At 35.4% G+C, this 24,762-nt stretch overlaps 1 protein-coding gene across 1 annotated transcript in view; it reads right to left on the bottom strand.

Moving 5' to 3' along the window:
* The window catches only part of aox6 (aldehyde oxidase 6), a 37,385-nt gene extending 17,044 nt beyond the window's left edge, over positions 1-20,341 (bottom strand). The window contains exons 1-18 of the mRNA XM_022210424.2: positions 20,223-20,341; positions 17,842-17,899; positions 17,642-17,738; positions 15,244-15,352; positions 13,061-13,187; positions 11,480-11,541; positions 11,319-11,396; positions 10,391-10,471; positions 10,165-10,309; positions 6,130-6,222; positions 5,893-6,044; positions 4,211-4,304; positions 4,001-4,110; positions 2,932-3,116; positions 2,682-2,844; positions 2,517-2,594; positions 228-397; positions 21-147 (exon numbers count right to left, since the gene is read on the bottom strand). Coding sequence (XP_022066116.2) covers positions 21-147; positions 228-397; positions 2,517-2,594; positions 2,682-2,844; positions 2,932-3,116; positions 4,001-4,110; positions 4,211-4,304; positions 5,893-6,044; positions 6,130-6,222; positions 10,165-10,309; positions 10,391-10,471; positions 11,319-11,396; positions 11,480-11,541; positions 13,061-13,187; positions 15,244-15,352; positions 17,642-17,738; positions 17,842-17,899; positions 20,223-20,276 — 1,983 coding nt within the window. The 5' untranslated portion in view covers positions 20,277-20,341. The remainder of the gene's footprint in view (positions 1-20; positions 148-227; positions 398-2,516; positions 2,595-2,681; positions 2,845-2,931; positions 3,117-4,000; positions 4,111-4,210; positions 4,305-5,892; positions 6,045-6,129; positions 6,223-10,164; positions 10,310-10,390; positions 10,472-11,318; positions 11,397-11,479; positions 11,542-13,060; positions 13,188-15,243; positions 15,353-17,641; positions 17,739-17,841; positions 17,900-20,222) is intronic.
* Positions 20,342-24,762: the final 4,421 nt, after the last annotated feature.

Genomic DNA, 24,762 nt, shown 5'->3' with positions numbered 1-24,762 from the left:
CAAACACATGCAAACAATACCTCGGTCTCGGCCATCAGCTCCTCCTTCTGACCAGTCATTGGTCGGAATTTCTTCCCAGGAATATCTTGGGCCGTGATGACGTCGACCACACCAGGAAGCTGCAGGGCCTGACTGACATCCACAGCTCTGTTGGAAAAGAAAAAAAAACATCAGAAGTTGAGCCAGAGGAAACAGAAAGCTCCACAAAAGTGCCGTTGTCTGCTTACGTGATCTTAGCGTGTGCTCGAGAGCTGGTGACGAGCCCCAGGAAAAGCTCCCCGTCTGTTTTGGGGATGTCGTCGCAGTAGACGGCCTCACCGGTGGCGTGACCGACGGCAGAGCGATGCATGATGGGACGCCCCACCGGGTCCTGGGCGCTCTGGTCCTTTGACACAGCCTGAGGAAGACGAGGAAGCAGTCCGGTGTTTTTAAAGTCTGATAGAGGCTTTGGGAGTACCAGGTAAAAGCGTTAAAAAATTACAAGCAAACAGTAAAAACAAGGACTATTAGCAGGATTACTCGTGTTGTCCTTACCAAAAAATGTTGTTGCCTTGTCTGAAAAAAGTCAAAAAATTCTGAAAAAATTTCCCCAAATTCAAAAAAATTTGCAAAAGCTTCAGAAAGAAAATTCCAGAAAAGTTTCCCTCAAAAGTTTTATTTTTTTAAATAAAACATCCCCAAATTTCACAGCGAAATTCACTGGATTTTGGTTGATTTTTTTCTGAATGTTTTTAAACATTTTTTAATTTTTTTTTCCACCAAAAAATGTTCAAAAATATGCTTAAAAAATTTTTGAAAATGTGGAAGTTTTCACTGTGAAATTTTTATTTTTTTTTCCAGATTTTTAAAACGGGTCAATTTGACCCGCAGGACAACAGTAGGGTTACAGAGGCTAAAGCAGCCCCAGAGCATGATGCTGCCACCACCATGCTTAACAGTAGGCTTGGTGTTTTTGGGGTATTTAGAAAAAAACAAGGGTAATTAGCAGGATTACGACTTCAAAATACACCTTAAATAGGCTAAAGCAGCCCCAGAACATGATGCTGCCACCACCATGCTTAACAGTATGTTTGCTGTTCTTGAGATATTCAGTAAAAATGAGGATTACTTGCAGGATTACTATTTCAAAATACACTTTAGACTAAAGAACAATAAGACAACACCAGCACTGGTCCATAAACCTCACAGACAGAGCAAAAGATACAGTTCGTTGACAAAGGAGTGCACAAAGAACTCCTTTATTACATGTTTTTTCTCTATCATGACCATGTATATCATAGCAGTCTTTAGTTTCCAATGAATCCTTAAATTCTGAATTTTCTACGATGGAATCTTTAAAACACATTAATCTTTGTCACACAAAAACAATCGTGCATTTAGGTTCTTTTGAGGATTTATTATAGATTTTGTGGATTTGACTAAATCTGCTGGGTCAAAAACATACATACTGGGTTAAATGTCCCTTTTCTATTTTAAACTCAACAACCCCATAGCATGATGCTGCCACCACTGTGCTTGATTCGTGTTGTATTATTGTTCTGTTATTGCTAAATGACACTAAAACTAATTTAACAGAACCACAGATTGCTGCAGTTTCATAAAATACCATCACATGTGAATTTTCAATGTTTAAGGTAAAGAAACTAATAAAAAGAAGTTACTGCTGAACGTGTTTTCTGCAGACTATTTTAAGTATCTGTTTAATATATAACACAATAACGCACTGACAAACAAAAGACCAGATCTCATTTCGCGATAAAGCAAATGATTTACCAGCTGCCAATAAAGGATAAAAGTTCATAACATGACCTGCTGATTCATCCTGTCTTCATGTTAGGAATCATTTACAATCATAAATAATCAAAGAAGTTACTGCTGCTGTTGCATAAATGCAGGAACTCTCACTTTGGACAGACGCTGTTCGTTTAATAAACTCAGAGGAAACAGTCCCAAACAAACGGAAGCGACAAATTAAACATCAGCTCCTGTTGATAAAATAAAATAAAAATCTGGATTATGTGTATTTTTGCTGAGTCACAGTAATCTGACCTGTTACAAACTCTGTCCTCATTGCAATAAAGTTTGATTTTTATGGATGTTTCAGTTTGTAATTTGGATTTTGGCATCTTTGTGATGCTTTTGGAACAATATTGGTGCTAAAATGTGGAAAAATCCTTCGCCCAAATCTCTTAGCTCAACTGAACATGTGTCACTTGTGTGTTTCTATCCGTTAATGTGATTATGTGCAGGCCAGACTTGTGTGGTGTTTCTTTACCCAAATTACTTTTCAAGTACGACTGTGAATTAATTAAAATAAGTCTCTAATAAAGCCGCCTATCTATCCGCTAAGTAAACCTTGAAAATAGATAAAAGTTAGCAATCATGCTCCCTTTTAACTAAATATTTAGCAACAGAAATTAATCATTATTTTCTCACTATAATATTTAATTAGGATATAGAACACAGTTTTAGTACTTTCACAGCTGGTTTTAAAGAAATAAGGGATATTTTCCAACCTGGAACTCCTGCAGGCCGGGCTGGATCTCTCTGGGTAACGGTGAAATCTTCTCCGGCACCTCGTCTTTGATCACATTCTGTAAAAATAAAGTCTCTAGTATGAATGTCCTGCAGGATTGATCACTTTAGAGAGCGTCACATCAGAGGAACTGCGTGTGTCGTACCGTTTCTCTGAGCTTCTGCAGGACCTCCAGGTGGAACTTGAAGAGGAGGCTGAGAGTCAAGGAGCGACGAAACTCAACTTTGCCTCCGGGAGCCGACGGAGGCAGAGCCAGCTCGTCCAGAAGGATGTCGTAAGCTTTGCTGAGGGTTTCGTCATCCCACGGCCTGCAGGAAGGAACCAGAGAAGTGGGGATTAGGCCTTTCTTATTTCAGCCATGTTGAGAAAATAATGAACGACGAGAATTTTGATACTTTGCGATGATTGCTGCGCAGGTTTTGGTGGCGCTAACGGTGGTCGGACCCATTCCTCCGTAGTATAAACTGACATCCTGAACCACTCTGGATCCCTCTGAGAAAAACACCCTCATTCCCGTCGACACGGTGGCGAAGGACGCCTCCTTTCTCGGCGCCTGGCGGAAAGCTCGAACAAACTCCCCCTGCAGGACAGACGAGGAACTGCAGTAGTTTTTTTTTTTTTTTTTTTTTAGCTTCAATTAGTTGCGGTATTCCACCTTAAATCATCAAGGTGAAAATGTGGATTTCTATGAAGATAGCTGAAAAGTTTAGGTCAATATATCGAATATTTTCTGAGAAAAAATTTTGTAAAATATTGCCCGATGTTGTGTTTAAAGATTTTCATATTTCAACTCATCCACAATCACAGATTATTTGATTTATTTGTCCAATATTGCAGATTATCAATAAATGACATGATGAGAAATTGTTAAAAATTTCAGGATTTTATCTTTAATATTTCCTGAGATAAGGTAAATTAAATATAGTCTTTAAAAAAAGGCTGAAAGTTCCAGTGACAGGATTCTTTTTCACCTATTTTTTTAATCTTGGAGAGTGTTTGATAAACTAAGCTAAAATTTCAAAGTTGCCATTTTAAATATATATAATAATATAAATAATAAGGCCCCTGATGATTTAAGGTGGAATAACCTACTTGGAGTTGGAATTAAAAAAATAAATAAATAAGAACAGTAATCCAATGCGATTTCTGACTTACTTTAATTGCTTTCATTTCTGTTTTAACTCATTAAAATATCACATTTAAAATTTAAAAGCATAACAAAAGCAGAAATCAGTGATTGAAAATTGTACTGAAGAGATTTGGAAGCTTTAAAAAGCCATAAATTTGAAAAATATGAGTTTTTAGAAATGTTCTCAAACACATAGAGCTTTAATTTATGATGCGGCGTCAAATTAACTGAATCAATTACGATTGTTTAATTTTTTAATAAATACTGGAGTAGAATGAGCTCAGAAATGGACAAAAAATATAACTGGAAGTTGCAAAAAGAGAGAATTTGTGTACCTTTCTGGTGAACGGGATGAAAACCGACACAACAATCTCTTCGGGGTTCAGGATGGTTTTTCCGAAGCCCGTGAAAAAGTCTTTATTCAGGGGAACCTCTCGTCTTCCTCCTGGTGGATTTAAACAGGATTTGTTGGGTTTTCTACTCAGCAGAGATTCTTTCGCTTCATCTTTCATTTCCGTGTCTAAAACAACGTGGCGGCCACTCACCGCTGGAGATGACGCTGACTTTGCAGTTGCCGACAGCCAGAACGGGGTTCAGGTCTGAGTTGGGATAAGCGCTCACAATGTTCCCTCCAAGAGTCTGAATACATAAAAAGATACACAAATATTCATAATTAATGAGACACTTTTATACGAAGGATTCAAGGATGGAGATATTCCAGATTATTCCAGGTCTGATTTTGAACCACATCTCAGTTTTTAAACCAGATAAAGACTCCAAACTTTTGTCTGTTTGTATCTTCTTCCTTAAAAGGTATTAAAAAGGGCTTTTTATTTAAGTTTTAGGTTGAAATCTCTAATTTAAGAGCCTATTATAGCTGAGAAATGTAAAATAAAATGATGATTAAATATTTATAAATATCAGAAGCATTTCCAGATTGTCTAAGACTCTCCATGAATTGAAATCTTACTCTAAAAATACTTAACATCAAGGAAATTGGTATTTTCAGTGGAAAAGAACTAAATCTCATGTATGGTGACGAGTTTTCTGTCACATAGATTATAGATTTTTAATCACTTCTGTCATGAGGGAACTTTATAACTGCAATCTTCAGCATGAGAGGAAACAGTTTTTAGGCCCAGAAAGTTGAATTTCTTGGATAATTTTTGACTTATTTTTACATTTGCTTTGTTTACGTCCTTGTCTCCTGTCTGCTCGGTGTAAACGCTGCCTGCAGTTCAGCTGAAAACTCATTTTTTGTCACATGACTGCAGCTCACAGATGAATTATTTATGACTTCTCAGTTGGGTTGACAAATTGAGAATTTTTTTTGTTTCTTCCAGAATCTATTTCGTGCAAATGATTTATTTTTGGCCTTTTTTTTAAACAATGTGATATGTGGGGTAAAGTGATTTCGATGAAAGTTCAGAGGGTTAATATGTGTGTTTCTGGCAGTGGGTAAGAAGGCTTCAACCAAAAGATGGATGATGCATGTTGGTGCAAAAATAAATAACCTGATAGATGTGACAATGAAAATCAACATGATGGAGAAGGTTTCTTTATCTTTCAACTTAAAAAGTGGAAATTTTCAGACAACAGATTGGAAAAAATGAGAGCAGTTTGCCAAACTACTACTAAAGCACCATCCATTATTTATCTTTTTCCTCACTGTATTGTGTTTAAATATTGTATTCCAACATGTGCAAAAAAGAAAACTGCCACATGCATTTCTATTCATTGTATTCCTTTAATATTTATCTTCACCTCCTCCTCTGTGGTCATATATCATGATAATGTATGGAAATAGTCCAAGAAATTAAACATTTATTTATTTTTGTGAGCTATGTCATTCTAATTGTGTCATTCTGCACAGTAGTTGTTTTTTTTAATCATTCTAGTCCTGATTGCTGTGTTTCCATAGAGGTGCAGGACTTTAATTTGCAGTGGAAAATGGCCCCACAGTGAGGAAAAATGTGACCAAAAACTTGGTGGAGATTCTGAGGATGATGGGATTCTGTATGTTTGTGCAAAATAAATGAAGGAAATTATTTAGATTCTTGCACAGTTAAAACCAAAATGTCAGTTGAATTACATGATAAGTGATCAGTTTTGGTATACAGTAAATAAAAGGTGTGTTTTTGTTCCATTTAATCCAACAGAAACAGGAGCTTTGAAAGAAAGAACTTTCTGAATCCGCATCAGTAAAACAACAGTGAAGCGTCCTTACAGCAACATTTCGGATCTGCTGGTTTCCCAGGTTCCCCAGCTGCTGGTTCAGGGCTCTGAACAGCTCCGTCTTCTCCTCTGGGAACTGAGGAACCAGCTTCTCCAGCAGAGAGCGAAGCTCGGACAGACTGCAGCCGGCACCGACCCAAACACCTGCACAGGAAGGAAGGAAGGCGTTCACCAAGAAAGGCTGGAGAAAATCTCATGTTATTTATGAAAAACCAGGCAGGTTACCCACCCTGAGCAGTCTCAGAGACTTCAAACAGCTCCTTCACTCTGCTTGGAGAGATGATCAGCGGATGTAGGACGCCTTTGAACTTGATGTCTGGACCTTTAACACAAAGAAAGCATATCAGTGTTCAGTTTAATTGGGTCAGTTTATCAGCTAATCGCCTAAACCACACAACATGCAGCTTGTAAACGCATATCTGATTCTCTGTAAACAGAGATAATTCAAGTTTATGAGCCTGATTTTTCCACAGCTTAATCCCTGCCACTCAACATCATGTTATGTAGAAGTGCACCTTTTAGTCAAAGTCAAGCCTTCTGTAAACCGCACCGACCTTAAAAAAGCCATTCATGCTTTTATCAGCTCAAGACTGGACTACGGCAACGCTCTTTACGTTGGCATCTCTCCCAGCCAGCTATCCACCGCCTGCAGCTCGTGCAAAATGCTGCAGCGCCTCTTTTAACAAACAGCCCCAGACGTGAGCACATCACCCCGGTCCTTTACGCTCTCCACTGGCTTCCAGTCCAGTCAAGAATCCTTTGAAACTTTTATTGTTTGTTTTCAGAGCTCTAAACGGTCTTGCTCCACTATATTTATCTGAGCTTTTGTAAATCAAAGCTCAAAACCTTCCCGCTGAAATGGCTTTCAATACCTAGATGAATATTTTAGTGCTGATTTATTACGGTTTATTTTATGGTCTTATTGCATATTTTACGGGCTGCACAGTGGCTCGGTGGCTGTCACTTCACGCCTTGCAGCTACAAGATCCCTGATTTGCATCCCGGCCTTCCTGGGATCTTTCCGCATGGAGTTTGCATGCTCTTCCTGTGTATGCATGGGTTTTCTCCGAGTACTCTGGTTTCATCCCACAGTCTGATAATGTGCTGAGGTTAATTGACTATTCTAAATTTGCCCGTAGGTGTGATTGTGATTGCTTGTCCTGTTTTAAGTAACTGTACGGTTTGTAAGTTATTCTCTCATTTTTCCACTGTGAAGCACTTTGGTCAAACTTTGGGCTGTTGTAAAGGGCTATACAAACAAACTTTGATTGACTGATATAAATGAAAGACTCAATAAAACGGGGATTGAAGCCGTGACAAAATGTGACCATAAACCAGAGTTAAAATTAGCAAAGCAAGATAAGACAATAATAAAAAGTTAAGCAATAACAGACAGATATAAAATAAACAACATACAAGACAAAATCAAAAAAGTAAGTAATTAACGGCAGCTAAAAGGACTAAAATGTGTAAATAAAAAGAGAAATTAAAGCTTCATAACACGACAGCATACTGTTCTTCAGACTGAGGTGATTTGGCGATAATCTTCACGATATTTCTATTCACTGATAATTGAATAGCGCGTCGGACGTGAAGAAGCAAATGATTTACCAGCAGCCGATAAAGGAGACACTTTCACAATGTGACCTGCTGATTCATCCTGTCTTCATGCCAGGAACCATTCATAATCATAAATAATCAGTGAAGTTACTGCTCTTGTTCTGCATCAACTCTCGCTCTGGACTGATGCTGCATTCGTTTAGTAAACTCAGAGGAAGCAGTCCTAAACAACTGGAAGCAACAAATTCAACTTCTACATTAAAACCACTGATATGTGATGTGTTCAGGTCTGATTATCTTGTCATAATGTTCTGCTAGGAAACCTTCCATCCTGGGATCCAAATGGATGTTATTTTGACACGTTCCGCCCTTCTAAACATATATACACGAACATATACCCAACTGCAACCTATAAACTGCTCTGGAGCAACTGGGGGAACATGACCAAGAGCTCCAAGTGTCGACTTAGCGTTGAAATTCCCCATATTCTAATCTGATTATTGAATTTTGATTCTTTTGTAGATTTATTTTACATTTTCTGAGCCAAAAATACACGTGCTAATAGTTGTGTAAATGCCCCTTTTCTTTTTTCAACTCAACAGCACCTAAGCATGATGCTGCCACCACCATGCTTAACAGTAGGTTTGGTATAAAAGTGAGGATTATCAGCAAGATAGCTACTTCAAAATACACTTTGAATAGGCTAAAGAACAATAAGACAACATGCATCATATATCCAGGGATGGGAATTTTCCGCGGATTTCATTTCAAGGATCCGCGGATTTCCACGGATGCTTCCGCGTATTTCATTTCAAGTTTGAACACTTCATTGTCGCTGATACTCCCGCGAGATGATAACGACGTTAACAATAGCTTGTTAACGACGTTAACAAGCTGTCGTTCGATTGTAAACGGCCCAGCGATTGGAAGTCGCTGCGCCGCCGCGGCCGCCACCCCCCCGCCCCGTCAACAACTTTCCGCTGGAATCAGAACTTGTTGATCCCATCCCTGTATATCATGGCAGTCTTTAGTTTCCAGTGAATCCTTCAACTCTGAATTTTCTATCATGGAATCTTTGAAACACATTAATTTTTCAATTTTCTGGATTTGATAAAGTCTGTTGGGTCAAAACTACACATACAGAGATGCTAATAGCTGTTTAAATGTCTCTTTTTGTTTAAACTCAGCAATCCCAGAGCATGATACTGCCACCACCATGCTTCATGGCAGGTTTGGCTCTTGGGGTTAAAGGCCTCATTTCTCTCCTCCAAACATATATCTGCTCATTGTGGCCAAATAGGTATCTTTTTTTGTTTCATTTGAACACAGAAATGTCCACAAGAAGGCGTTTTGTTGTCAACGTGATCAGCAGCAAACTTCTGTCTGAAGCTACCAGACTTAGGCCCTGTTTACACGAGGACGCTTGCAGGTAAAAACGTCAAAATATTTCAGCAAAACACCCTATCGTTTATACGAGGATGGCGTTTTGGGGGCTTGAAAACGCAAAAATTTGAAACTGGCCTCCAGAGTGGAAAAGTTGAAAACGCTCCGCCGTTACGTTTCCATCTAAACAGCAAAACGCAAAACTCTGCCGGAAAAAAAAAAAACTTTGCCAAGATCTGACCACGTCGCGTACGCGATTACGTCACATACGTGCTTTGGTTTGCCGGCCGGTACAAGGAAGTAAACAAAGATGTGTGATTATTTCCACCCTTCGTACCTTCAAGCAACTCTGGCAGCTCTATGTACACTACAGGAGTCGTACCAACAAACGTGCAGAATCTGTACAGATTACGTTTACCGCGGCGGAGATCCGAAAAGGGAGATAGTACGGACGTGCGTAGACATGGCGGAGTTTTATCAGAGCGCCACCTAGCTGCCTGGCATGCATATCCAATCGAATTCCACACACTATAAAGTCACCGTATATACACAAATTTGATTCAAAACCGCTCGTCTAAACGTGAAATAAAAAGTGAAGACAAGACACCACTTTTGCGTTTTCTGTTAAGATGGTCCTCGTATAAACGTAGCCTTATTCACATTTGCTCAACACACCTACATCAACAAAACTGATAAATCAAGTTGCTGGATGTATATTTTTGACCTGGCAGATTTTGTCCCATCTCCAGACGGTGTAAAATAAATCTGGGAAGGAACCAAAATTAAAGATTCCACCACAGAAAGTTAAAAACTCAAGACTGTTATTAGACACGTGGTCTTTACAAATTAAACTGCTCCTGTTAGTCAAAACCTGGATTATATGCATTTCTGCTGAATCGCAGTAATCTGACCTGTTACGAACTCCGTCTTCGTTGCACTAAAGTTTGATTTTTATGCACATTTCAGTTTGTAGTTTGGATTTTAGTGCCTTTGTGATGCTTTGGGAACAATATTGGTGCTTTATCACACAACTTAATGTGCATCACATGTGTGTTTCTATCCATTATCGCGATGATGAGCAGTTCAGATTTGTTGTGAAACTCTGTCAGACCTTGTACGTTTGCCGTTCCAATTTTTTACAAAAAAGCCACCAAAGTGCTTATTCAGACATGAAGCTGGCATTAAAACGATGACGGAAATCTTCTAAAGATCCTTCCAAATCCTCATGTTTTTCTTGGTTTACCTTTGCCACAGCATAAATCCTGAGCTGCAAGTTGATAATGTCTTTGAATATCTCTTGAAACCAGATTCTACTGCTGACCTATGTTGGTGTTGCCCATCACCAGCGGAGCTTTGGGGTGTTTGGCCTTCAGCTGGACCAGCTCCTCCAGAGAGGTGGGGGACACCCAGGTCGTCCTCTCCCCGTAGAAGGTGAGCGTTTCTGGGTTTGCGGTCTCCGCCATCAGCTGTGGAGAAAAAAAAGGGTGATTTTTTTTAAACATTTAGTACAACTGGAATGAGCCTGTGTGCCGATTCTGACGACTTACGATCAGTTCTGGAGGGAAGATGAGCTCCTGCGTCGGGTCCAACGGCAGAAAGTCTTCTTTGTCAAACAGCTGTGGCTTTTCCTGCAGACCAGGAAAAGCCAATATTATTTACCTGGCAATTAAAGCCACCGAATGTGCTATTAAAGCCACTGAAAACTATAAAAAATGTCCTAAATTAATGAAGGTGTAGTATAACATTTGTAATTTTTGAATATGTTTTCAACTGATATGAAGACTTTCCTTCAAAAAGTTTCAAAGAAATTAAAACAATACCGAAAAGAGGATTTTCCAGCAGAAAGTTCATTTTAGGACCAAATGACATTTAGAAATGACAAAACACAAATTTGATTGGAATTGAGCGAATATTAGCAGATTTGTTTTAGTTTTATTATTTTAATTCCTGTAAAAAACAAATACATCAGCATAAACTACTGACATGATTAAAACTTTTTCTTGATGTTTCTGTGAAGTTCAGTAAAAAAAAAGAAAAAAATCTGTCAAATCCGATGAAAAATAATCAACTGGAAGCGTTGAAAGAGTCGCTGAAGTTATCAAATTTAACAGTGTTTTTAAAAATTCAGAACTCAAAAAAAGTATTTGGAGGAGAGCTGTGGGATTTTGCAAGATTCAAAGGTTTAGGTGGAAGTTTTTTTGCATATATTTTACAAGAAAACCAATGGCATGAACTGGGAGGCCAGAGGCGAGCTGACACAGAAGGAATTATGTGTTAACAGTAAGAAATAAGGAAGTTAAATGACGAAAACGGCAAAGAAGAGGAGTAGAAGAGGAGAAAAAGCACAGTTTGGGAAAACAAAGAGCTGAAATTAGAAGCTGATGAGTTCTGTGCGAGGAGCAAAAGGAAAAAAAGGGCAGAAATATCAGAAAATGAGACGAATAAGGCAGAAAGAAAGAACAAAGTTGAGCTCACCTCCTCAGGTGTATCGGGGTTTCCGTCTCCGTTGCGGCAACAGTTTCCGTCTCCATTAGCCTGGCAGCAGTTGGCTTCCTGGTGGTATTAATTCAAAAGTGTTTGAGTGTTTCAGGTCTGAAATCAAAGCTCCAGTCACTGATTAATCCAGAGTTACGGACCTGACAGAAGGTCCTGCAGCCGTCAACAATCGGCCGATATCCGGTGCAACGACACAGATTACCTGGAAAAACGACAACAACAAACACTGAGGACAATCTGCAGACATGGGCTCACTTTTCAAAACATTCCAGGGAGATTTTGAGCAGAGATGATCAAGAAATTACAATATTTATTAATAAGAGAAGCAGCAGATGTTGTTCTTTTTCCATCTGGGCTGAAAAACGCTTCCTTCTGCTTAATTTTGGGGTTTTAAAAAATGTAATCGAGGCAATTTAGCTTGACTAAATAAAGTTTCTAAGTCTGAAATGTAGGCTAAGTCTGAACATGTAGCTGAGATCTGCTTTACATTAAGACAGCTGCCACATGTAACTTAAATCAGTTGTGTAAAAATATATTCAGTTTTTCTTTTTTTACTGACATTATGGCATAAAATGTTTAATAATTTCCATTCTACTCATCTGCAAAGACAAAATAAGTCATTTAAAGTGACATAAAGTCAGAAGCAGCAATTTCCCAGAGAATCTTCTCACATTTCAGTTTCTCATTTTTACAGAAACGATCAACCACAACAATAAAACCGTTGACTTGCGATGTGTTCTACACTGATTATCTGTTATAACGCAATATTCTGCCGGGAAACGTTCAGTCCTGGTATCCATATGGATGTTATTTTGGCATGTACCACCCACCTTTGCATATATACAGGAAAATATACCCAACCGCAACCCATAAACTACTCAGGAGCGACTGGAGGAGCATGACCAAAGTGTCCACTTAGCCTTGAAATTCCACATATTCCAATCTGATTCTTGCATTTTGATTTTTTAAGGGATTTATTATCATTTTTCTGGGTAAAAAATATACAAAGAGCTCCTTATATGTCCCTGCTCTATTTTCAACTCAACAGCCCCTGAGCATGATGCTGCCACCACCATGCTTAAGGCTAGGTTTGCAGTTCTTTGGGGTATGTAGAAAAAAACGAGGATTATCAGCAGGATTACTACTTCAAAATACACTTTCAATAGAAGAAAGAACAAGAAAACAGCCCCAGCACTGGTCCAAAAACATCACAGACAGAGGAAAAGATACAGCTAGTAGACAAAGGTGTGGACAAAGAACTCCTTCATGTTGAGTTTTTTCTCCGTCACAACAGTCTTTAGCTCCGTCCGTACAATGGAATCTTTGAAACACAGTCAACAGCTGCAGTCAATTGTAATCACTCAGCAGGTGGTAAGCCTCTACGCCAACTGAGAACATTTGATAAACACAACGATGTCAATAAAACTGATAATTCAAGTTGCTGTATGTATATTTTGGACCTGCAAGATTTCGTCTTATTGTCAGACGATGTCAAATAAATCTGGGAAAGAACCAAAATTAAAGATTCCACCACAGAAAGTTAAGAACTCAAGACTACCATTAGACACGTGATCTTCACAATTACATGTAAACTTTTCTTCATGAGCTGTTTTTGCATCTTAACTGTGGACGGACACGACACTAGACAGGTGGTTTTAATGTGCTGGCTGATCGGCGCTAACAGAAAACATCCCAACGTCAGGAAATTCGAGCAAACCAACCAGCCAGAGCCTGTGTGATGTCCTCCATGGTCGGTTGAGGTTTGTTCCTCAGCAGAGCGTACGTGGACATCACCATCCCTGGAGTGCAGAAGCCACACTGCGATCCGTGAGCCTTCGCGATTCGCTCCTGAAAGCACAGCAGCAGAGTTTCCAGCTAGCTTCCAGAGCTAATCAGGTTTTATTTGTGCTCGTTATTTCCACTAAAAGGTCCCATGTTGTGCTTCTTTTTAGTAAATTAATCGAAGTCTCACAAGTTTGCATGTTTTTTTGCCTCAAAATACTGTAAAAAATGGTCAATTTCACTGCTCTGGTTAAAAGCGTTGATCGAGCTTGGAGGCTAACTCAGGTAGGGATGTCAGAAGCAAACTTTCTCATTTGCTAACCAGTTTTAGTTCACACTTTCAAGTTTGCAACAACCACAGAACCACAATAAGAATGGACTTTCCCCATTCTGGACACTGGTGTCTACAGTTTGTTTACCTGTCCAACGAAAAGTTCATCAATCAACACTTTAATTATCAATTTACAAACTACAAGTACAGGAAATTAGAAGCTTTTTGGAGCTACTTTTGGCCTGAAATTAATTAAAATATCCTTTAAACAAACAAATAACAAGAAATGTGGCGACCAGGAAATGTCAAGAACCGTTTATCTTCGGGTTTTCGCCACTTTTTAAAGAAAAATGTGAAATAAAGTGCCACACATCTTCACGGACATGAATAAATTAAGCATCCATTGCTCTGAAATTCACAGTGACACAGTCTGCACAATGAAAACATTTTGTTTGCAAACCAGTGAGGTAAGTTTTTCGCCACAGATAACTTCAGGGCAAAGGGTTTGTTTTTGGCAGCAGTTTGGGTCCTTGACCTCATGGTTTTATCAGATTATTGCTGTTTATACACTGATCTGAGCGCAGAATGAATCAGCAGAAATTCATGTGAACACGATACGGGAAAAGGAACTGCTGTGATTTTGATACACAAGTACGTAAAATTAGTATTTTTTGGCACAAGTAGTGAAAATAGGAGGTAGAACTGAGACTGAGCAGACAAAGAGAGTAGAAATTATAGTAGATTTCTTCTCTTTAACCATAAAGAAGGACTTTAAATGGTGTTTTTCTTCATTTCAGAAGTGCAGGAACTCGACTTCTATGATTTAAGCTACTGGGGAAATGCTGTTATTGGAAGAATTGTCAAATTTAAAAAAAAGAGACTTCATAAAAAGGCCCAAAAAAGGAGAAAAAATGGCACAGTCTATAAATAATTAGCAACTGGTCCAGAAAAGCTGAGTTAAATGTTCACTGTATAACTGGAAGCTAAACTTAAACAGATTTAATCATGTAGAACTCCATAGAAGTCAAAAATGTTCCATTTAAACTTTCATCCAGTCAATGCTCATTTAAACTCTGAGCTATGGAGGCCAAATTTATAATAGATTTAAGATGTAAGCAACCAAATAAAAACGTCTGTTAACATTAACAGATGTAATAAAAGGCAAGGCTTTTCATTTATTATTGTTCTGTTTTTATTTTTGTCTGTTTTTATTTCCGTGTACAGCACTTTGACGGAAAGCGCTTTATAAATAAAGTTATTATTATTATTATTATTATTATTATTATTTCATCTTATAATATTTACGTCTGTTTTCTCCATTTAGTGTCGTTTCCTTTTAATTTTTACCTTTTATTATTTTTGTTTTTTATAGAAAAAAACACAAGAAATACAAATGAAGCAATAAACTGCATACAAAATAAACAAAAATATTTAAATAGGTGAGTAAATAACATGTATTGTTAAAATAGCAGTAATAAACTGAAGACAGTTTTTAATTTTACTTCTATTTCTATCCGTCGGTCAGTTTATTATTTCATTTTTATTTCTTATTATGTTTTTTTAACTTCTACTTCCGTTTCTAACAAGAACTAAAAGTTGGTAAGATAATTTAAAAAACACTAAATGGAGAATTTAAGTTTTAAAAACAACTAAAACTAGAAAGGAGTCTGGTTTGTGTTTTTTCTGCAGGTTGTAGATGTCAGGAGGGTGAAAGCACATTTATAAAGGTCGGTAAAAACAGACCTGCAGTGTCAACAAAACGTTTGTGCGTTTGATAAAAGACCACATTGATAGGCTCTTAAATAAATAGTGCCAGAGTTGACTGAGTTCCAGCTGCGTTTGTTCTCAGACCTGGACCGGGTGGATCCTGGTCTTGGAGCTGCCGATGCCCTCCACCGTGGTGACGGCGGCTCCATGCAGCTGGCAGAGCGGCAGCAGGCAGGCGTTGGCCGAGTAGTGGCTGAACGACGGTCAAGGGAAAGCACGAGCATTTAAATGTGCGACTGATGTAAAGATCTGGGAATCAAATCATTCTTTGAACCTCTAGAAACTTCAGGTCTTCTGCTCCTGGTGTCTTAACCCTCGTGTTGTCCTTACCAAAAAAATGTTGTTGCCCTGTCTGAAAAAAAGTCCAAAAATTCAGAAAAAAATTTCCCCAAATTTATAAAAATTTGCAAAATTTTCAGGAAGAAAATTCCTGAAAAGTTTCCCTCAAAAGTTTTACTTTTAAAATAAAAATCCCCAAATTTGACAGCGAAATTCACTGGATTTTGGTTGATTTTTTTTCCTGAATGTTCTTCAACATTTTTTATTTGTTTTTTTCCACAAAAAAAATGCTCAAAAATTTCCATAAAAAATTGGAAAATGTGGAAGTTTTCACTGTGAAAATATATATATTTTTTCCACATTTTTAAAACTTTAAAATGGGTGAATCTGACCCGCAGGACGACAGGAGGGTTAAAGCTTTCAGACCCGTTTAGTCAGGCTTTTGATTTTAATATTAATTTTATTTATTGACTTCTCTATCTATTCATCTATTTACATTTTAGTCTATTTAATGCACTGTTTATTACTTTGTTTTAATAATTTATTTTCTTTTACTTCTTTCTGTTTTAAGAACTGACATTTTATTCATTCACTGTTTACATATTTTAGCCTATTTCATGTAGTGTGCTACATCATTTCTGTCATGTTTTTAGAATTTTTTAAATACTATTTCTATCTCTATTTTAAAAACAGACATTTTATTTATTCACATATTATTTTTATGTATATATTTATTATTCTATTTAATGTAGTTTATCTCCTCATTTTTACTTCTATGTTGTTTTTACATCTATTTCTATCTCTATTTTATTTTATTTATTCATTATTTACATATTTTAGTGTATTTAATGCAGAGTTTATTACTTCCTTTTTGTTTTTCTCATTTCTATCTTTTTTAAGAAAAAACATTTTATTTATTCACTTATTTTCATATTTTTGTCTATTTAATGTAGTTTACTATTTCATTTTTATCATTCTTCTTATTAATTTTGTTTTATTTCTATTTCTATCTATCTTCACTTTATTTACTCACTTAGTTAATGCAATTTATCTCTTCCCTTTTATTTCTTATGATGTTTTTTATTTCTATTTCTAAGTCTATTGTAAAAACAGATATTTTATTTATTCACATACTGTTGTTTATTTAATGTACACTTGATAACTTCATTTTTAGCATTAATGTTTTTTTTATTTCTATCTCTCTCAATGTCTATTTTCAATAACAGATATTTAACATATTTACATTTTTTTTGTTTATCTAATATGCAGTAAATTACTTCATTTTATCATTTCTTATTGTTTTGTATTTTTTGACTTGAATTTTTATCTATTTCAAGAATAGATTTTTCAATCATATTTAAATATTTTGTCTATTTAATGTAATTTCATTTTTATCATTTTATTCTCATATATATTTTTATTTTGATGTCTATTTTATGAATAGATATTTTATTTATTAACATATTTTAATTTGTGTAATTTCTTCCTGTTTTTATATTTTTTTTACTTAAACTTTTCTATTTCTGTCTGTATTTTATTAATAGACATTTTATTTATTCACCTATTTAGATATTTCTGTCCAATCATTGCACAATTTATTATTTCCTTTTTATCATTTATATATAATTTTTTTACATTATTGTGTGAATATTTTATTGTGTAAAATATTTTTTGCAGGAAATTGCAGATGTTTAGTTGAATTAATGCCCTGTATGACACGAATGTAAAACAAAACCAGAGCTAGTGATTGTTTTTGCTCTACATGTAAAGATCTAAGCAGAAAAAGCAACATGTCTGTTGTTAGCGGCTCAAACGGCAGCTGGAGACGTGGAACAGCTGAAAACAATTCTCCGTTTGTGCTCCACGGCTTCAAATCCGTGTGTGAAATCAAATTTTTCAGTTTGGGGGCTGTTCAGAGGCCAATAGAGAGACGGAATAAAACAGATGTTGTGTTGGTTTGCTGCCACGAACGGAAATTCTAACTCCCTCCTGTGTCCGGAAAATCTAAAAAATGTGAAATTGCTTATTAAGTTTTGCATTTGTGGAACCACGGTGTGTTTAAAGCAAAAGTATGATGACAAATGATTAAAAATAAGCTGCACGAATCACAAGCTGTCTGTAAATAAAGTGGAATGAGCTCTTATGTAGCGGCTTTTTCAGTGCAGCAGCGTTCGTTTCCAGCAGCTCCGGGCTTAAAGGATACGTGAAGGTTTTGGTTGCAGGTTGGTAGCGCGACACCATCACCGTGCACGCTCCGCATCCTCCACCGCCACATCCGGACTTAGTTCCAGTCAGCCTCACTGAGGAAAACGTCAAGGACGCGGCAAACTCTGCTCTCATTTGCAGTAAATAACAGGATCAAAGTGTTAAACGGCGATGGAGGAGGAGTGTCTAAAAGGATACGTTTGTCCCTGAGGAAGGACAGCAGCATCGTCTCAGGATCCGCATCGTCCTCCGTCACCTGAGGGGATGAAGAATTAGTTGGTAGCATCCACACTGAGGCTCTCACAGAAAACAAGGCCTTTTTTTGTGATTCTGATCAAGTAAAACGTGCACAAAGTCGGTTTTTCACATTTGCAGGATCCACTGTGTTGACATTTTGTTCTTGCTGTGTTTTTTTGCCCAAAGAAGATAGAAACTGTATTTTAATTTGTTTATTTTACAGTTTATTTCTTTGTTTTTTATCATTTCTTCTTGTTTTATATATACAATTTTTATTTTTTATTTATTTTTTTGTACCTCAATCTCTGTCTCTATTTTAGTGACAGGTACCTATTTGACATATTTACATATTTTTGTTTACTTAATGTTTTGTCATTTTTCACATTTTTTACTTTCTATCCATCAATCTCTATTTTAATAACAGATTTTTTCTTAACAAATTTACATATTTTATTATATTTAATATTAAGTTTGTTACTTCAGTTTATCATAATTTTATTCTGTTGTTATATTTTTTACTTCTATTTTTATCTCTATTTAAGAATATATTTTTTTACTAATATTTTCATATTTTTGTTTATTTATTTTACAGTGTACTACTTATTTTTTGTCATTTTATTTTATCATTTTAACTTTATTTTCATAATAGATATTTTATTTATTCATCTGTTTATTATTCGCTTGATTTGCTGCTTTGTTAATGACATTTTTTGTATTTCCAGGTTATTTTAAAGTGCTAGTAAACAAGCAAAAATCTTCAAAAATCTTCTGATTATAAATAATGGCTTCATTTCATAGCATCTTGTCTTCAACATTGTGTCACATCTATTTAAAAAATGCATAAAACTGTGTGATCTGACTGCAAACTGGATCCATACTAGTTCAAAATTCAAAGCTTAGCTTATTTTAATTTCAAAATATTATCACAAATTGACCTATGTTCAACATTTCCAGCTGTTTTTGTAGATTTAGGATTTTAAAAATACATAAAACTTTCTCTGCAATGCATCACACTGGTTTCATATTGGTTTAAAATCTTTCATTTCCACATATTTTATCAAACAAAAGCCGCTTTCTTTTACTGCTTAGTAAAAAACACAGCTAACAGAGTAAGTTTACAACCTAAAAACACTTTAATATGTAATATTTACTCACAGGTCGCTCTGTTTAGTTGCTCATTTTTCCAGGATCGGACAAAGTGCTGGTAAATTAGCAAACCCCGAAAAATAATAACCAACAGTCCTGTCACAGCGACTTGTGATCAGCTGCTACTGTAGATTTAGAGCTTAAAAAATACTTAAAAACTGGCTCCATATCGGCTCAAACTCTCTGCGTCTGTTGAATTTTACAATAAAAAGCCATTTTTGTGATTTTCTACCAAAGATCATACGATAAAGTAATTTTATCACCTAAAAATGTAATAATATGAAGTTTTAACTTGACATGGAATGATTTTTTTATATAAAAGTATGAACTGTTTATAGAGAATATGGAGCCATATATGAGATTTGTTGTAGTGCTGATTGGTTGCTTGGTTTAGTGTTTTTTTTTAGACTGTGTGAATTGGATGCATATTAGTTCAAACTTTCTGTATCCATCAAATGTTTTCAGTAAAAGCCACGTTTCATGTGATTTAATAAGTTTATGACCTAAAAATTCTAAATTATGCAGGTTTAGCTTGATACAGAATGTAGTACATGTTATATATTGTATAGTAGTACATAGTTAGTATAAACAATATATATCGGAATACTAAATTTATGACAGTGCAGATTGGTTGCTTGGTTTAAGCTTTGAAAAAAGTGACAATAAAATAAAATTAAAAAAAAACATAATTAATTTTCATAACTCGGTGACCTGTTCATGACATTACTGGCTGTTATTGTAGTTTTAAGGTTTAAAATACAGAAACTGTCTTTGTGATCCATCTCATTGAAAGTAAAAGTGTTAAAGGTTGTTCTTTTTCCAGCTGTAACACAATCACCCTTCAAACTTCACTCTTACGGTGACTTAAGAGTCTCTGGTCAAGCAGCCAATCAGAGCTGTCACTGAATCCGACAGGTCACAGAATTCACCGTAACACCGGGCTGCTTTCACTTACCGCCACTTTCTGATAAATTCAACTCATTTTTAATTCGCTAAATCGACGCTTACTTCTGTTTGGAGCCAAATAAGAACTTTTATCATTGGTACCGTGAAGAAAACCGTCACCAGGATCCTGAAAACTGACACTGCCTGCAAAATGTAGCTTTAACAACCTTGCAGCTAGCAGCTAAACCGAGGTAAATTTCGCAAAAACTGCTCTTTTGAGAACTTCAGCGTTTTTTTGTTTTTTGTTTTACCTTTTTCCCGTTGATAAAGAAGCACAAGCTGTCTCCCTGTTTGCCTGCAGACATCTTTCAAGTGCAAGTTGTCAACACAGAAGTGAAGGCTGTGTGAGTATATAGCAGTGCTGCCAGGAGAGACTGTCAAAATAAAAGTATCAGAGGAAATACAACTTCCGCTCCTGCGTCTCTTTCTGCAGGGAGGTGCAATAGTTCTCATGCTAAATAATACTGTCAGGTCTAAACCATAATATTTAATTCATTTAGCTAAATTCGTGAAATGCATTTATTGTACATTAGTCAGGTTCAATTAAATAATAATAATTAAACATGTTTTTTTTAATTATTACTTTTGATAAACTTGTGCAACAAATAATTATTTATCCTACTATAGGAATTAGTAAAATAATTTTTTATAATAAAAAACAGTGTAGGGTTTGAATCTTAATATTTAGTTTGCATAAAGTTATATCATAAATGATTACCAGCAACAACGTGTAAATTAATTGAATAATTTAATAAAATTGTCGCATCTTAACCACAATTTTTTCTGAAAAATTTGCAGAATCAATTAGATTGCAGGATCTTGTCCTTAAGATTTATTATTATATATATTAGTGGGGGAAATCTGTGCAATAAATAATATTTTAATCTCTCAATTTTAATATTTAATGTAGGTAAATTTGCATAACAAACAAAATTGTCATTACTTAATGCAAATAAACAAATTAATTTACTAAATGTGTGTAAGAAGTAGCATTGAGGCATGTTAACATTAATATTTAATTTAGATAATTTGCAGAATAAATAATATTGTAGGGTATTTACATTAATATGTAAATTAGTTTGATCAATCTGTATAATAAATAACATTATAGGGTTTTAATCGCAGCATTTAATTTGGGTAAAGTTGTGTAATAAATGCTTATTTACAGCAACGTGTAAATGAGTTATGTATATTTAGATTTATTGTATATTAAATAAAATTGTAGCATCTTAAAGTTGACTTTTAAATTTGTCTGATGAATTTATACAATAAATAATACTGTAGGATCTTAAGCATAATATTTAAACTTGTTTCAATCAAATCTTTTCATGAAGAAAACAATAAATCAAGATACTTATGTACTAATTTTTAGGGCCAAACTATGGTGTTTTAATTTGAAATACGGTACCGCTGGTCTTCCTGTCTGACTCTGCTGCTTGACTCTAATTTGCTGCAGTTACCTCCCACCAGCAACCTTATTTGACCTGAGGAATTCAAACGTAAGAAATTGCGAGGAAGTAGCGACTGAAAGACCACTGAGCAGCGTCAGCCTTGTGAGTTTACACAGTTTATGGACTTAGACACATCCAAAGATGAAGTACAAGAAGTGCATTCAGTTTAATGTACACATTCTGCATGCTGCTGTATAATCAGCTGTATTTCAAATTTGTAGTTAATATTTACCCTGAACTCTGATCACACTGTGGCAGAGTTCAGGTTTTTGTGATGAACAAAACCACCTGATGCATCATAAAATAAATCAGTCAGTTCTGTTTGCAGTTTAATTACTGTGTTTAATTTGCTCACAAAGCCAACATTCATCTTAATTTGCGGTTAAGAATTCAGAGTTTGATGCTTCTTATCGCAACAGAGAATGTGAGTTTGAACAGACAATCATCATAAATATAAAAATGTGGATTTTAGCAGCACCTTTGCCCACATTTATCATCATCTGAAGGCCGTATCTGTCGCTGTAATCTGATCATTTCCCTCAGAGGGCAACAACAACAATGGTGGTCATTGTTTGGAAAAGAGCCACAAGAGGGCGCTAAAGGCAAAGCTAAAGGAAACAGCTGCAGAGGAGTTAAAATGTGGAAAGGTTTCTGGGTGAAGCAACAACATGAATGTGTATTAAAAGGTCCAAAAGCTCATTTTTGGTCTTTTTAATGCACTTTTGCTCAATTATCCATTTCTTTTTGAGTCTATTTTGAAAAGGAGTCCTTAAATGATGACCAGCAGGCCGTGAAAGCTGACTTAAACATACGTCACTGCTTGTCTTCTTGATTTCTCCCTTTTCATGCATGACCTCCCTGAAAATGAATGTCTTTTCACCTACATCCCTCTTTACTCTACTGCCCTGATGAGCTCTTATATAAAAAGAATCACATTTATTACACAAAAAAACTGATTATTTTGGCTGAGATCCAACTCAGCCATGTATTCGAAGCATTATTTTGCCATTTATTCCCTGCAAAATGGATCAGTTCTTGAAATTTTGCATTTAACACGGATTATTAAAGAGTTTCAGAGGTGTTTTTGTACCTGACTGAGCAGAAGATCACTAAAATCAGATGTTACTGTGGGAAAGTCCTGCAGAAACAGCAGAGTTAGCGCCCACCCGTCCCTGTTTGATTTCCCCTAGGTTTATTTACTCAGCTTTCCTTCCAGGTTGAACTTTTTTCTCACAGGATTGAGTTTCTTTGCACCAGGTGGGATTCCTGAAGATAAGAAAACCCCTTGAAGACAAACCAAACATGTCTCGCTGTACGACCCGGCTCGTGTTTTCACTCTGTACGTCTTAAAAATGATGATTTCAGGTCTGTTTTCTGGGCACTTTGACCTCAAAAGTCGGAGAGTCGATGTGAAAGCATTCCTGCTGAATCTGTCTGATGCATTTGGTTTATTTACTCAAATCACAGCATGTTTCGCTGTGAGATTTACAGCTTAAGATCCAGAAGAAAGGTCAAAGGTTTCAGCACTAAAATGTCCTCAGGCTACTGAAATTCAATTTAAAAACTCTTAGCTGCAGCACACACAGCACGCTAACCGTGGAAACTCATTTTAACAACTCAAAAACATCAGATACAGTGAAAATGAAGGACACACTTTGTCTGAACTCTGCGATATAAATGAAATAAATAATCAGCAATGGATTAAGTGGTTATACCTCAAAGTATCTGAACTCGTTTGGAAGCAGCAATGACTCAAATTCTCTGCTACTACTTGTAAATTATCACCTTAAAGCAGCAGATTCAATTATTAGCTACAAGTAATAGATTTTATTCTTAGCTAAAAGTGTTGCATGTAAAAAATGATGGATTAAATGATAAGCTAAAAAAACAAAAAAAAACAACTTTAAAATCGTCAGATGAAAAGTTCTGCATGGAATAACATAAATAGCATAAATAGTTAGCTCATTGTAGTGTACTGCAGTAATGGTTAGCTAAAAGGAAAGTATGCTAACAGTAATACGTCTCAAAGTAGTGATAAAAATCTGTACTAAATAGATTAACTATAATTAGTATTCAGTAGCTCAGAGTAATAAAAAAAATCATAAGTGGCATACATACTAATAAATAAAAACACAAAATTAATAATACCGAGCTAAATATGATTATCAAAAAAAAGTTAGCTATAAGTGCTACATGTCCAAAAGGAATGGATTAAATGGTAAGATAAAAGATAAGAAAAGAAATAAATGTACCTTATTATTTATTAAATGTTTACAATAGTCAGATAAAAGGTCCTGCATAGCATAACATAAATTGCATCAATAGTTAGCTCATTATAGCCTACTGTGTTGCCAAAAACAGGTGACCAGTTAGCTAAAAACAAAGTATGCTAACAGTAATATATGCTCCAAAATAGTGTTAAAAATTAGTACGAAATAGATTATTTATTTAGTTGACTATAACTGCCAAAATTAACTAAAGGTTCTCATTAGCTTAAACTAATACAAACTAATAAACACTAAGAAAAAATAAACACAAATTGATTAAATAGCTAGCTACATTTGCTAAAATCTTAGATAAAAGCATTGTGTGTCCAAAAGAAATGGACTTAATGGTTAGTCAAAGCAAAAAATAAATGGTTGAGGGCAAATAAATGGACCTAATTGTTTGCTAAAAGGAATAAAATAGTCACATATAAAAAGTCCTGCATAGCATTACATGAATAGCATAAATAGTTAGCTGATTGTAGCCTACCGCATTGCAAGAATCAAGCTAACAGTTAGCTAAATGTAAAGCATGCTAACAGTAGCATATTTCTATTTATGCTAAATATATTAACTAAAATGATCTAAAAGTACTCTTTAGCTCAAAGTAATAAAAAATAATAAATGGCATAAATAGATATCTAGACAGAGATATATAAAAAAACTAGCTCAAAAATTTAATGAGTAATAAAAACCGTAATTAGTAGTAAAAATGATAATAAATGTATATTTTTAAGCTAACATAAAATGAGCTAAAAGCAAGAATAGCTAAGCAAAATAAAAAGCATAATAACAGTAGTAGTTAAAGGTATGAATATCTAAAAGTAATAAATAACACAAACAGTAACCAAAAAAATCAATATTTAAATGGAATAAATGTCAAAAAAAATGCTAGCTAAAAATAATACATGACAAACATTAGGAATAAACTAATACTAAATGAATTAAGTTATTCATCTAAAGTACACAGATGAGATTGCTAAAATAAAATAAACAATTGAAAATCACAAATAGTGAAAAAAATTACGGAATTACATGGTTACATTTAAAAAGCATAGTAATGAATAGATAAAAGT

Source organism: Acanthochromis polyacanthus, chromosome 22, assembly GCF_021347895.1.
Source record: "Acanthochromis polyacanthus isolate Apoly-LR-REF ecotype Palm Island chromosome 22, KAUST_Apoly_ChrSc, whole genome shotgun sequence".
Classification (NCBI taxonomy): domain Eukaryota; kingdom Metazoa; phylum Chordata; class Actinopteri; family Pomacentridae; genus Acanthochromis; species Acanthochromis polyacanthus.
The sequence above is the reverse complement of the archived record's forward strand: the minus strand, read 5'-3'. Positions and strand labels throughout refer to the sequence as shown.